The 12,000-nt window shown below is 50.7% G+C and overlaps 1 protein-coding gene across 2 annotated transcripts in view; it reads right to left on the bottom strand.

Annotated features, from left to right (window-relative positions):
* Window positions 1-12,000, bottom strand: part of LOC129817871 (feline leukemia virus subgroup C receptor-related protein 2-like) — a 121,933-nt gene that overhangs the window by 11,659 nt on the left and 98,274 nt on the right. For both annotated transcript variants that reach the window (XR_008753807.1, XM_055873469.1), the window contains exons 6-8: window positions 6,470-6,580; window positions 4,284-4,389; window positions 3,829-3,940 (exon numbers count right to left, since the gene is read on the bottom strand). Coding sequence is in view for 1 of the 2 variants with exons in the window: in XM_055873469.1 (XP_055729444.1) it covers window positions 3,829-3,940; window positions 4,284-4,389; window positions 6,470-6,580 (329 nt within the window). In the remaining variant the exon portion in view is untranslated. The remainder of the gene's footprint in view (window positions 1-3,828; window positions 3,941-4,283; window positions 4,390-6,469; window positions 6,581-12,000) is intronic.

The raw sequence follows: 12,000 nt of genomic DNA, 5'->3' as shown, positions 1-12,000 counted from the left end.
CTTACTAATCAGTGACCTAGACAACCAGGTGAGGGGAGTTCCTTACTAATCAGTGACCTAGACAACCAGGTGAGGGGAGTTCCTTACTAATCAGTGACCTAGACAACCAGGTGAGGGGAGTTCCTTACTAATCAGTGACCTAGACAACCAGGTGAGGGGAGTTCCTGACTAATCATTGACCTAGACAACCAGGTGAGGGGATTTCCTGACTAATCAGTGACCTAGACAACCAGGTGAGGGGAGTTCCTTACTAATCATCGACCTAGACAACCAGGTGAGGGGAGTTCCTTACTAATCAGTGACCTAGACAACCAGGTGAGGGGATTTCCTGACTAATCAGTGACCTAGACAACCAGGTGAGGGGATTTCCTGACTAATCAGTGACCTAGACAACCAGGTGAGGGGATTTCCTGACTAATCAGTGACCTAGACAACCAGGTGAGGGGATTTCCTGACTAATCAGTGACCTAGACAACCAGGTGAGGGGATTTCCTGACTAATCAGTGACCTAGACAACCAGGTGAGGGGATTTCATGACTAATCAGTGACCTAGACAACCAGGTGAGGGGATTTCCTAACTAATCAGTGACCTAGACAACCAGGTGAGGGGAGTTCCTTACTAATCAGTGACCTAGACAACTAGGTGAGGGGCGTTCCTGACTAATCATTGACCTAGACAACCAGGTGAGGGGCGTTCCTGACTAATCATTGACCTAGACAACCAGGTGAGGGGAGTTCCTTACTAATCAGTGACCTAGACAACCAGGTGAGGGGCATTCCTGACTAATCAGTGACCTAGACAACCAGTCGAGGGGAGCTCCTGACTAATCATTGACCTAGACAACCAGGCGAGGGGCGTTCCTGACTAATCAGTGACCTAGACAACCAGGTGAGGGGAGTTCCTGACTAATCATTGACCTAGACAACCAGGCGAGGGGATTTCCTGACTAATCAGTGACCTAGACAACCAGGTGAGGGGAGTTCCTTACTAATCAGTGACCTAGACAACCAGGTGAGGGGAGTTCCTTACTAATCAGTGACCTAGACAACCAGGTGAGGGGCGTTCCTGACTAATCATTGACCTAGACAACCAGGTGAGGGGAGATCCTTACTAATCATTGACCTAGACAACCAGGTGAGGGGAGATCCTTACTAATCATTGACCTAGACAACCAGGTGAGGGGAGTTCCTGACTAATCATTGACCTAGACAACCAGGTGAGGGGCGTTCCTGACTAATCATTGACCTAGACAACCAGGTGAGGGGAGATCCTTACTAATCAGTGACCTAGACAACCAGGTGAGGGGAGTTCCTTACTAATCAGTGACCTAGACAACCAGGTGAGGGGAGTTCCTTACTAATCAGTGACCTAGACAACCAGGTGAGGGGAGTTCCTTACTAATCAGTGACCTAGACAACCAGGTGAGGGGAGTTCCTGACTAATCAGTGACCTAGACAACCAGGTGAGGGGAGTTCCTTACTAATCAGTGACCTAGACAACCAGGTGAGGGGAGTTCCTTACTAATCAGTGACCTAGACAACCAGGTGAGGGGAGTTCCTTACTAATCAGTGACCTAGACAACCAGGTGAGGGGAGTTCCTTACTAATCAGAGACCTAGACAACCAGGTGAGGGGAGTTCCTTACTAATCAGTGACCTAGACAACCAGGTGAGGGGATTTCCTTACTAATCATTGACCTAGACAACCAGGTGAGGGGCGTTCCTGACTAATCAGTGACCTAGACAACCAGGTGAGAGAAGTTCCTTACTAATCATCGACCTAGACAACCAGGTGAGGGGAGTTCCTTAATAATCAGTGACCTAGACAACCAGGTGAGGGGAGTTCCTTACTAATCAGTGACCTAGACAACCAGGTGAGGGGAGTTCCTAACTAATCAGTGACCTAGACAACCAGGTGAGGGGAGTTCCTTACTAATCATCGACCTAGACAACCAGGTGAGGGGAGTTCCTGACTAATCAGTGACCTAGACAACCAGGTGAGGGGATTTCCTGACTAATCAGTGACCTAGACAACCAGGTGAGGGGAGTTCCTTACTAATCAGTGACCTAGACAACCAGGTGAGGGGAGTTCCTTACTAATCAGTGACCTAGACAACCAGGTGAGGGGAGTTCCTATCTAATCAGTGACCTAGACAACCAGGTGAGGGGAGTTCCTTACTAATCATCGACCTAGACAACCAGGTGAGGGGAGTTCCTGACTAATCAGTGACCTAGACAACCAGGTGAGGGGATTTCCTGACTAATCAGTGACCTAGACAACCAGGTGAGGGGAGTTCCTTACTAATCAGTGACCTAGACAACCAGGTGAGGGGAGTTCCTTACTAATCAGTGACCTAGACAACCAGGTGAGGGGAGTTCCTTACTAATCAGTGTCCTAGACAACCAGGTGAGGGGAGTTCCTTACTAATCAGTGACCTAGACAACCGGGTGAGGGGAGTTCCTTACTAATCAGTGACCTAGACAACCAGGTGAGGGGAGTTCCTAACTAATCAGTGACCTAGACAACCAGGTGAGGGGAGTTCCTTAATAATCAGTGACCTAGACAACCAGGTGAGGGGAGTTCCTATCTAATCAGTGACCTAGACAACCAGGTGAGGGGAGTTCCTGACTAATCAGTGACCTAGACAACCAGGTGAGGGGAGTTCCTTACTAATCAGTGACCTAGACAACCAGGTGAGGGGAGTTCCTGACTAATCAGTGACCTAGACAACCAGGTGAGGGGAGTTCCTTACTAATCATTGACCTAGACAACCAGGTGAGGGGAGTTCCTAACTAATCACTGACCTAGACAACCAGGTGAGGGGAGTTCCTTACTAATTAGTGACCTAGACAACCAGGTGAGGGGAGTTCCTGACTAATCAGTGACCTAGACAACCAGGTGAGGGGAGTTCCTTACTAATCAGTGACCTAGACAACCGGGTGAGGGGAATTCCTTACTAATCAGTGACCTAGACAACCAGGTGAGGGGAGTTCCTGACTAATCAGTGACCTAGACAACCAGGTGAGGGGAGTTCCTTACTAATCAGTGACCTAGACAACCGGGTGAGGGGAATTCCTTACTAATCAGTGACCTAGACAACCGGGTGAGGGGAGTTCCTTACTAATCAGTGACCTAGACAACCAGGTGAGGGGAGTTCCTTACTAATCAGTGACCTAGACAACCAGGTGAGGGGAGTTCCTGACTAATCAGTGACCTAGACAACCAGGTGAGGGGAGTTCCTGACTAATCATCGACCTAGACAACCAGGTGAGGGGAGTTCCTGACTAATCAGTGACCTAGACAACCAGGTGAGAGGAGTTCCTTACTAATCAGTGACCTAGACAACCAGGTGAGGGGAGTTCCTTACTAATCAGTGACCTAGACAACCGGGTGAGAGGAGTTCCTTACTAATCAGTGACCTAGACAACCAGGTGAGGGGAGTTCCTTACTAATCAGTGACCTAGACAACCAGGTGAGGGGAGTTCCTGACTAATCAGTGACCTAGACAACCAGGTGAGAGGAGTTCCTTACTAATCAGTGACCTAGACAACCAGGTGAGGGGAGTTCCTGACTAATCAGTGACCTAGACAACCAGGTGAGAGGAGTTCCTTACTAATCAGTGACCTAGACAACCAGGTGAGAGGAGTTCCTGACTAATCAGTGACCTTAATAGATCAATCAAGTACAAGGGAGGAGTGAAAACCTGCAGACACTCAGCCCTCTGTGGAATGAGTTTGACTCCTGTGTTTTACAGTGCTCATCCCTTTCAATCAGTGTCTATTTAAGTACATAATAGTCTCCTCACGTAAAAATGTAAAGGATCCGTACCTGTGAGGACTGATCCGATGAAGAGGAAGACACAGAGGAAGATGTTTCCTGCCAGCGTCCCGTAGTTATCTATAATCTTCCCCTGGCAGATAGTGAAGATGATACCAAACACCTGTATAGGGAGAGGCAGGTTGTAGTGATATACACAGCCTGGCAGGCGTCTAGACAGCCAGGCACTCGTATATTTTCACAAACACAATACAAACATACCCCAACATTTCCCGATTCTGTTATGGTTCTCTATCATCCCATGGATATGAAAAGCTTTGATCTGCCAACTGTCAGAAGCAGCAGCTCTGTGTGTGTGTGTGTGTGTGTGTGTGTGTGTGTGTGTGTGTGTGTGTGTGTGTGTGTGTGTGTGTGTGTGTGTGTGTGTGTGTGTGTGTGTGTGTGTGTGTGTGTGTGTGTGTGTGTGTGTGTGTGTGTGTGTGTGTGTGTGTGTGTGTGTGTTTCACCTGTGCAGAGCAGTTGAGCAGGCCTGAAGAGGTGCCTTCACACTCGGGGTAGGTTAGCTCCACACCAAACTCAAAGCCCAGGGGAAGATAGCCTGTCATGAAGACCCTACAGACATAGAAAAATCAACACAGTGTTGTGCCCCTTACTGAAGTCACTTGTTAAATATACTTTCAAATCGGTGTAGATGAAGAGACCGGTTAAAGAAGGATTTTTAAGCCTCGAGACAAGAATTGTTTTCCATTCAGAGGGTGAATGGGCAGGACAAAAGATGAAGTGCCTTTGAACGGGGGTAAGGTAGTCGGTGCCAGGCGCACCGGTTTGTGTCAAGAACTGCAACCCTGCTGTTTATTTTCACACTAAACAGTTTTTTTTTTCTCTCTCCACACTCAATGTTAGGAAGGTGTTCTTAATGTTTGGTCTAGTCAGTGTACATAGGGATCCTATAATTCAGTTCCTACATTAAAAAAAATATTAATGGCACCATTTGGCCAAGTTGCAAAAATCAGAAGTCTGGGGTATAGTTTTACAATTTCTCTTCTTAAAATCTGATTTAAATCTAACCCAAACCTTTCCCAGACCACTAACATTATGCCCAACTTTAAATGAAGACCAAAAAAAGCAACAAAAAAATATATATTTTCATACATTTTTACAATCTAGACATTTTTGGCTTTGTAGCATGACCATATAGTGGGAAACACTTTCTTGACCATGCCGGTATGATACCAAAATGTTCACTCTCGTCTTCTATTTAATTCTGTGGTAATACAGAGCCTTGCAAAAGTATTCAGAACTCTTGTATTTATTCACATTTTATTACAATTTTAAGAAAGGAGACGTGTATATTGATACCTAGAGACGCCACAGTTAACAAGGAGAAAGGAGACGTGTATATTGATACCTAGAGACACCACACAGTCAACAAGGAGAAAGGAGACGTGTATATTGATACCTAGAGACGCCACAGTCAACAAGGAGACGTGTATATTGATACCTAGAGACGCCACAGTCAACAAGGAGACGTGTATATTGATACCTAGAGACACCACACAGTCAACAAGGAGAAAGGAGACGTGTATATTGATACCTAGAGACGCCACAGTCAACAAGGAGACGTGTATATTGATACCTAGAGACGCCACAGTCAACAAGGAGACGTGTATATTGATACCTAGAGACGCCACAGTCAACAAGGAGACGTGTATATTGATACCTAGAGACGCCACAGTCAACAAGGAGACGTGTATATTGATACCTAGAGACGCCACAGTCAACAAGGAGACGTGTATATTGATACCTAGAGACGCCACAGTCAACAAGGAGACGTGTATATTGATACCTAGAGACGCCACAGTCAACAAGGAGACGTGTATATTGATACCTAGAGACGCCACAGTCAACAAGGAGACGTGTATATTGATACCTAGAGACGCCACACAGTCAACAAGGAGACGTGTATATTGATACCTAGAGACGCCACAGTCAACAAGGAGACGTGTATATTGATACCTAGAGACGCCACAGTCAACAAGGAGACGTGTATATTGATACCTAGAGACGCCACACAGTCAACAAGGAGACGTGTATATTGATACCTAGAGACGCCACAGTCAACAAGGAGACGTGTATATTGATACCTAGAGACGCCACAGTCAACAAGGAGAAAGGGAACACTGCAAAAAATGCAACAGAACATAAAAGACTTGAATGCCAAACGCCTTGGGCAGTTAAGCCAAGCAACGTATAGTACTATACATATCCTACTGTAACTACCAGAATAGCCAGGGTTGACAGACAGCGTACGGCTTCAGAAATGTCAGCATGTTGGTCAGTGAGTGTAAAAGGCAGAGGTAGCAGCTCAGGTGAGTGAGTGAGTGAGTGAGTGAGTGAGTGAGTGAGTGAGTGAGTGAGTGAGTGAGTGAGTGAGTGAGTGAGTGAGTGAGTGAGTGAGTGAGTGACAGTGAGTGAGTGAGTGAGTGAGTGAGTGAGTGAGTGAGTGAGTGAGTGAGTGAGTGAGTGAGTGAGTGAGTGAGACCAAATGATGAGAAAGCAAACATATTACTATTTGACACACTGGAAAGAATCAATAAAAAGAAACGAAGCAAATTGGAATGAAATCTGGCCATAAACCGAGAATACAAAACACACAGAGACAGAGACAGACAGAGACAGAAAGAGGTCTTACCCCAGAGCTCCAGCGGTGAGGAAGACTACCCAGAGATGACCCAGACTGAGGGTGAAGGCGTAGACCATCATCCCTACGAAGGACATGAGGTAGACCGCCAGGGTAGTCTGCCTGGAAGACACAATCAATGAAGAAGAAAATGGAAATTGATCATTATTTTATTTAATTAACACAAAGTTATGCAATACCCAATGCCCCTGTGTGAAAAGTAATTGGCCCGTTACACTCTAACTGGTTGTACCACCTTTAGCTACAATGACTCCAACCAAACACTTCCTGTAGTTGTTAATCAGTCTCTCACATCGCTGTGGAGGAATTCTTATTTTCCACCATCATTTGTAAATAAATTCATTAAAAATCCTACAATGTGATTTTCTGGATTTTTTGTCTCTCATAGTTGAACTGTACCTATGATGAAAATTACAGGCCTCTCTCATCTTTTTAAGTGGGACAACTTGCACAATTGGTGGCTGACTAAATACTTTTTTAGCCCACTGTACTATCTAAGATAAAGACAGAGTTGAGTTGGCATTGTAAATAGTTTCACAGACCAAGCGGTTCTGTCACCCAAATCAAGCCGTAACATAGAGAATTTGTCCCTACGCCGAGCACAAATATTTAAAAAACTGGATGTCATGAGTGAGTAAGTTTGCTGTTTTGTCCTATTGTATATTATTTATATTTTTACTCCCAGCCCCCATCATCGCAGGAGGCCTTTTGCCTTTTTGTACGCCGTCATTGTAAATAAGAATTTGTTCTTAACTGACTTGCCTAGTAAAGTAAAAGGTTAGCATCACAGTGCCGTTGGAAGAGGGAGACGAGGTCTATGTCCGGCTATGGGAACAACATGTACAGTAACAACAACATGGCGCATTGTAAACATTCCTACTGACTTAGCAAGGTGGACAGGACAGGACATCAAAGGGGGGGCTTTGGGTTTGGACCCTGAGTCTAGCTGAGGACCCTGAGTCTAGCTGAGCAGCGACATCACCCTGAGTCTAGCTGAGCAGCGACATCACCCTGAGTCTAGCTGAGTAGCGACATCACCCTGAGTCTAGCTGAGGACCCTGAGTCTAGCTGAGGACCCTGAGTCTAGCTGAGGACCCTGAGTCTAGCTGAGGACCCTGAGTCTAGCTGAGGACCCTGAGTCTAACTGAGGACCCTGAGTCTAGCTGAGGACCCTGAGTCTAACTGAGGACCCTGAGTCTAGCTGAGGACCCTGAGTCTAGCTGAGGACCCTGAGTCTAACTGAGGACCCTGAGTCTAGCTGAGGACCCTGAGTCTAGCTGAGGACCCTGAGTCTAGCTGAGGACCCTGAGTCTAGCTGAGGACCCTGAGTCTAGCTGAGGACCCTGAGTCTAGCTGAGCAGCGACATCACCCTGAGTCTAGCTGAGGACCCTGAGTCTAGCTGAGGACCCTGAGTCTAGCTGAGGACCCTGAGTCTAGCTGAGGACCCTGAGTCTAGCTGAGGACCCTGAGTCTAGCTGAGGACCCTGAGTCTAGCTGAGGACCCTGAGTCTAGCTGAGGACCCTGAGTCTAGCTGAGGACCCTGAGTCTAGCTGAGGACCCTGAGTCTAGCGGAGGACCCTGAGTCTAGCTGAGCAGCAACATCACCCTGAGTCTAGCTGAGGACCCTGAGTCTAGCTGAGGACCCTGAGTCTAGCTGAGCAGCAACATCACCCTGAGTCTAGCTGAGGACCCTGAGTCTAGCTGAGGACCCTGAGTCTAGCTGAGGACCCTGAGTCTAGCTGAGGACCCTGAGTCTAGCTGAGGACCCTGAGTCTAGCTGAGGACCCTGAGTCTAGCTGAGTAGCAACATCACCCTGAGTCTAGCTGAGGACCCTGAGTCTAGCTGAGGACCCTGAGTCTAACTGAGGACCCTGAGTCTAGCTGAGGACCCTGAGTCTAGCTGAGGACCCTGAGTCTAGCTGAGGACCCTGAGTCTAGCTGAGGACCCTGAGTCTAGCTGAGGACCCTGAGTCTAGCTGAGCAGCGACATCACCCTGAGTCTAGCTGAGGACCCTGAGTCTAGCTGAGCAGCAACATCACCCTGAGTCTAGCTGAGTAGCGACATCACCCTGAGTCTAGCTGAGGACCCTGAGTCTAGCTGAGCAGCGACATCACCCTGAGTCTAGCTGAGGACCCTGAGTCTAGCTGAGGACCCTGAGTCTAGCTGAGGACCCTGAGTCTAGCTGAGGACCCTGAGTCTAGCTGAGGACCCTGAGTCTAGCTGAGGACCCTGAGTCTAGCTGAGGACCCTGAGTCTAGCTGAGGACCCTGAGTCTAGCTGAGGACCCTGAGTCTAGCTGAGGACCCTGAGTCTAGCTGAGCAGCGACATCACCCTGAGTCTAGCTGAGGACCCTGAGTCTAGCTGAGGACCCTGAGTCTAGCTGAGGACCCTGAGTCTAGCTGAGCAGCGACATCACCCTGAGTCTAGCTGAGGACCCTGAGTCTAGCTGAGGACCCTGAGTCTAGCTGAGGACCCTGAGTCTAGCTGAGGACCCTGAGTCTAGCTGAGGACCCTGAGTCTAGCTGAGGACCCTGAGTCTAGCTGAGGACCCTGAGTCTAGCTGAGCAGCGACATCACCCTGAGTCTAGCTGAGGACCCTGAGTCTAGCTGAGGACCCTGAGTCTAGCTGAGCAGCGACATCACCCTGAGTCTAGCTGAGGACCCTGAGTCTAGCTGAGGACCCTGAGTCTAGCTGAGGACCCTGAGTCTAGCTGAGGACCCTGAGTCTAGCTGAGGACCCTGAGTCTAGCTGAGCAGCGACATCACCCTGAGTCTAGCTGAGGACCCTGAGTCTAGCTGAGGACCCTGAGTCTAGCTGAGGACCCTGAGTCTAGCTGAGGACCCTGAGTCTAGCTGAGGACCCTGAGTCTAGCTGAGGACCCTGAGTCTAGCTGAGGACCCTGAGTCTAGCTGAGGACCCTGAGTCTAGCGGAGGACCCTGAGTCTAGCTGAGGACCCTGAGTCTAGCTGAGGACCCTGAGTCTAGCTGAGGACCCTGAGTCTAGCGGAGGACCCTGAGTCTAGCTGAGGACCCTGAGTCTAGCTGAGGACCCTGAGTCTAGCTGAGGACCCTGAGTCTAGCTGAGGACCCTGAGTCTAGCTGAGCAGCAACATCACCCTGAGTCTAGCTGAGGACCCTGAGTCTAGCTGAGGACCCTGAGTCTAGCGGAGGACCCTGAGTCTAGCGGAGGACCCTGAGTCTAGCTGAGGACCCTGAGTCTAGCTGAGCACCCTGAGTCTAGCTGAGGACCCTGAGTCTAGCTGAGGACCCTGAGTCTAGCTGAGGACCCTGAGTCTAGCTGAGGACCCTGAGTCTAGCTGAGGACCCTGAGTCTAGCTGAGGACCCTGAGTCTAGCTGAGGACCCTGAGTCTAGCTGAGGACCCTGAGTCTAGCTGAGCAGCGACATCACCCTGAGTCTAGCTGAGTAGCGACATCACCCTGAGTCTAGCTGAGGACCCTGAGTCTAGCTGAGGACCCTGAGTCTAGCTGAGGACCCTGAGTCTAGCTGAGGACCCTGAGTCTAGCTGAGGACCCTGAGTCTAGCTGAGGACCCTGAGTCTAGCTGAGGACCCTGAGTCTAGCTGAGGACCCTGAGTCTAGCTGAGGACCCTGAGTCTAGCGGAGGACCCTGAGTCTAGCGGAGGACCCTGAGTCTAGCTGAGCAGCGACATCACCCTGAGTCTAGCTGAGGACCCTGAGTCTAGCTGAGGACCCTGAGTCTAGCTGAGGACCCTGAGTCTAGCTGAGGACCCTGAGTCTAGCTGAGGACCCTGAGTCTAGCTGAGGACCCTGAGTCTAGCGGAGGACCCTGAGTCTAGCTGAGCAGCGACATCACCCTGAGTCTAGCTGAGGACCCTGAGTCTAGCTGAGCAGCGACATCACCCTGAGTCTAGCTGAGGACCCTGAGTCTAGCTGAGCAGCGACATCACCCTGAGTCTAGCTGAGCAGCGACATCACCCTGAGTCTAGCTGAGCAGCGACATCACCCAGCAGGAGATGGAGGAACAGTCATCCCACACTGAGAAACACTAAACAACTCACAGCTAGCTGGAACAGGAAACAACATGAAACAAACACGAAACAAACAGGATATGAAACAGCAAACATGAAACAAGGCCGGTCAAGTAGAAGAAACCATGCTAATCAACATGCTGTATAGACAAGTAGACGGAAGTCTCACACAGCTGGTCAACAACATGAAAGGATAAAACACCGACAGTACAGAACTCAAGACAATAGCATCACACAAGTCCATTGGTGAGAGTTGCTCAGTGAGTTTCCTTCCCAGCGTTCAAAACTGGTTGAAAATCAATGAAACCAGCTTTGCCCACTGGGTTGGTTCCAGACAGTGTTGTGAAATTAGACAAGGAAACATGGAAATACTGTATCTTATCCCACTTCCCTGCATCTCCATAACCCCTGTCCCCCTGTCTCCTGTCCCCTGTTCCCCTGTTCCCCGTCCCCCTGTTCCCCTGTCTCCCTGTCTCCCTGTTCCCCTGTCTCCCTGTTCCTCGTCTCCCTGTTCCCCATCCCCCCGTCACCCGTCTCCCCGTTCCCCGTCTCCCCGTTCCCCGTCTCCCCGTTCCCCTGTCTCCCCGTTCCCCTGTCTCCCCGTTCCCCTGTCTCCCCGTTCCACTGTCTCCCCTGTCTCCCTGTTCCCCTGTCTCCCTGTCTCCCTGTTCCCCCAGTCTCCCTGTTCCCCCAGTCTCCCTGTCTCCCTGTTCCCCTGTCTCCCTGTTCCCCTGTCTCCCCGTCTCCCTGTCTCCCCGTTCCCCATGTCTCCCCGTTCCCCCGTCTCCCCGTTCCCCCGTCTCCCTGTTCCCCCGTCTCCCTGTTCCCCCGTCTCCCTGTTCCCCCGTCTCCCTGTTCCCCCGTCTCCCTGTTCCCCCGTCTCCCTGTTCCCCCGTCCCCCTGTTCCCCCGTCCCCCTGTCTCCCGTCCCCCTGTCTCCCGTCTCCCTGTTCCCCGTCTCCCTGTTCCCCGTCTCCCTGTTCCCCGTCTCCCTGTTCCCCGTCTCCCTGTTCCCCGTCCCGCTGTTCCCCGTCCCCCTGTTCCCCGTCCCCCTGTCTCCCTGTTCCCCGTCCCCCTGTCCCCCTGTTCCCCGTCCCCCTGTTCCCCGTCCGCCTGTCTCCCTGTCTCCCTGTTCCCCTGTCTCCCTGTTCCCCTGTTCCCCTGTCTCCCTGTCTCCCCGTGACCCCTGTCTCCCCGTGACCCCTGTCTCCCCGTCCCCCTGTTCCCCTGTCTCCCTGTTCCCCTGTCTCCCTGTTCCCCCTGTCTCCCTGTTCCCCCTGTCTCCCTGTTCCCCCGTCTCCCTGTTCCCCGTCCCCCTGTTCCCCGTCCCCCTGTCTCCCGTCTCCCTGTTCCCCGTCTCCCTGTTCCCCGTCTCCCTGTTCCCCGTCTCCCTGTTCCCCGTCTCCCTGTTCCCCGTCTCCCTGTCTCCCTGTTCCCCGTCTCCCTGTTCCCCGTCCCCCTGTTCCCCGTCTCCCTGTTCCCCGTCTCCCTGTTCCTCGTCTCCCTA

Source organism: Salvelinus fontinalis, chromosome 20 (genome assembly GCF_029448725.1).
Source record: "Salvelinus fontinalis isolate EN_2023a chromosome 20, ASM2944872v1, whole genome shotgun sequence".
In the NCBI taxonomy this organism is placed as follows: domain Eukaryota; kingdom Metazoa; phylum Chordata; class Actinopteri; order Salmoniformes; family Salmonidae; genus Salvelinus; species Salvelinus fontinalis.
Note: the sequence above shows the minus strand (reverse complement) of the source record. Positions and strands in the feature narration are given on the sequence as shown.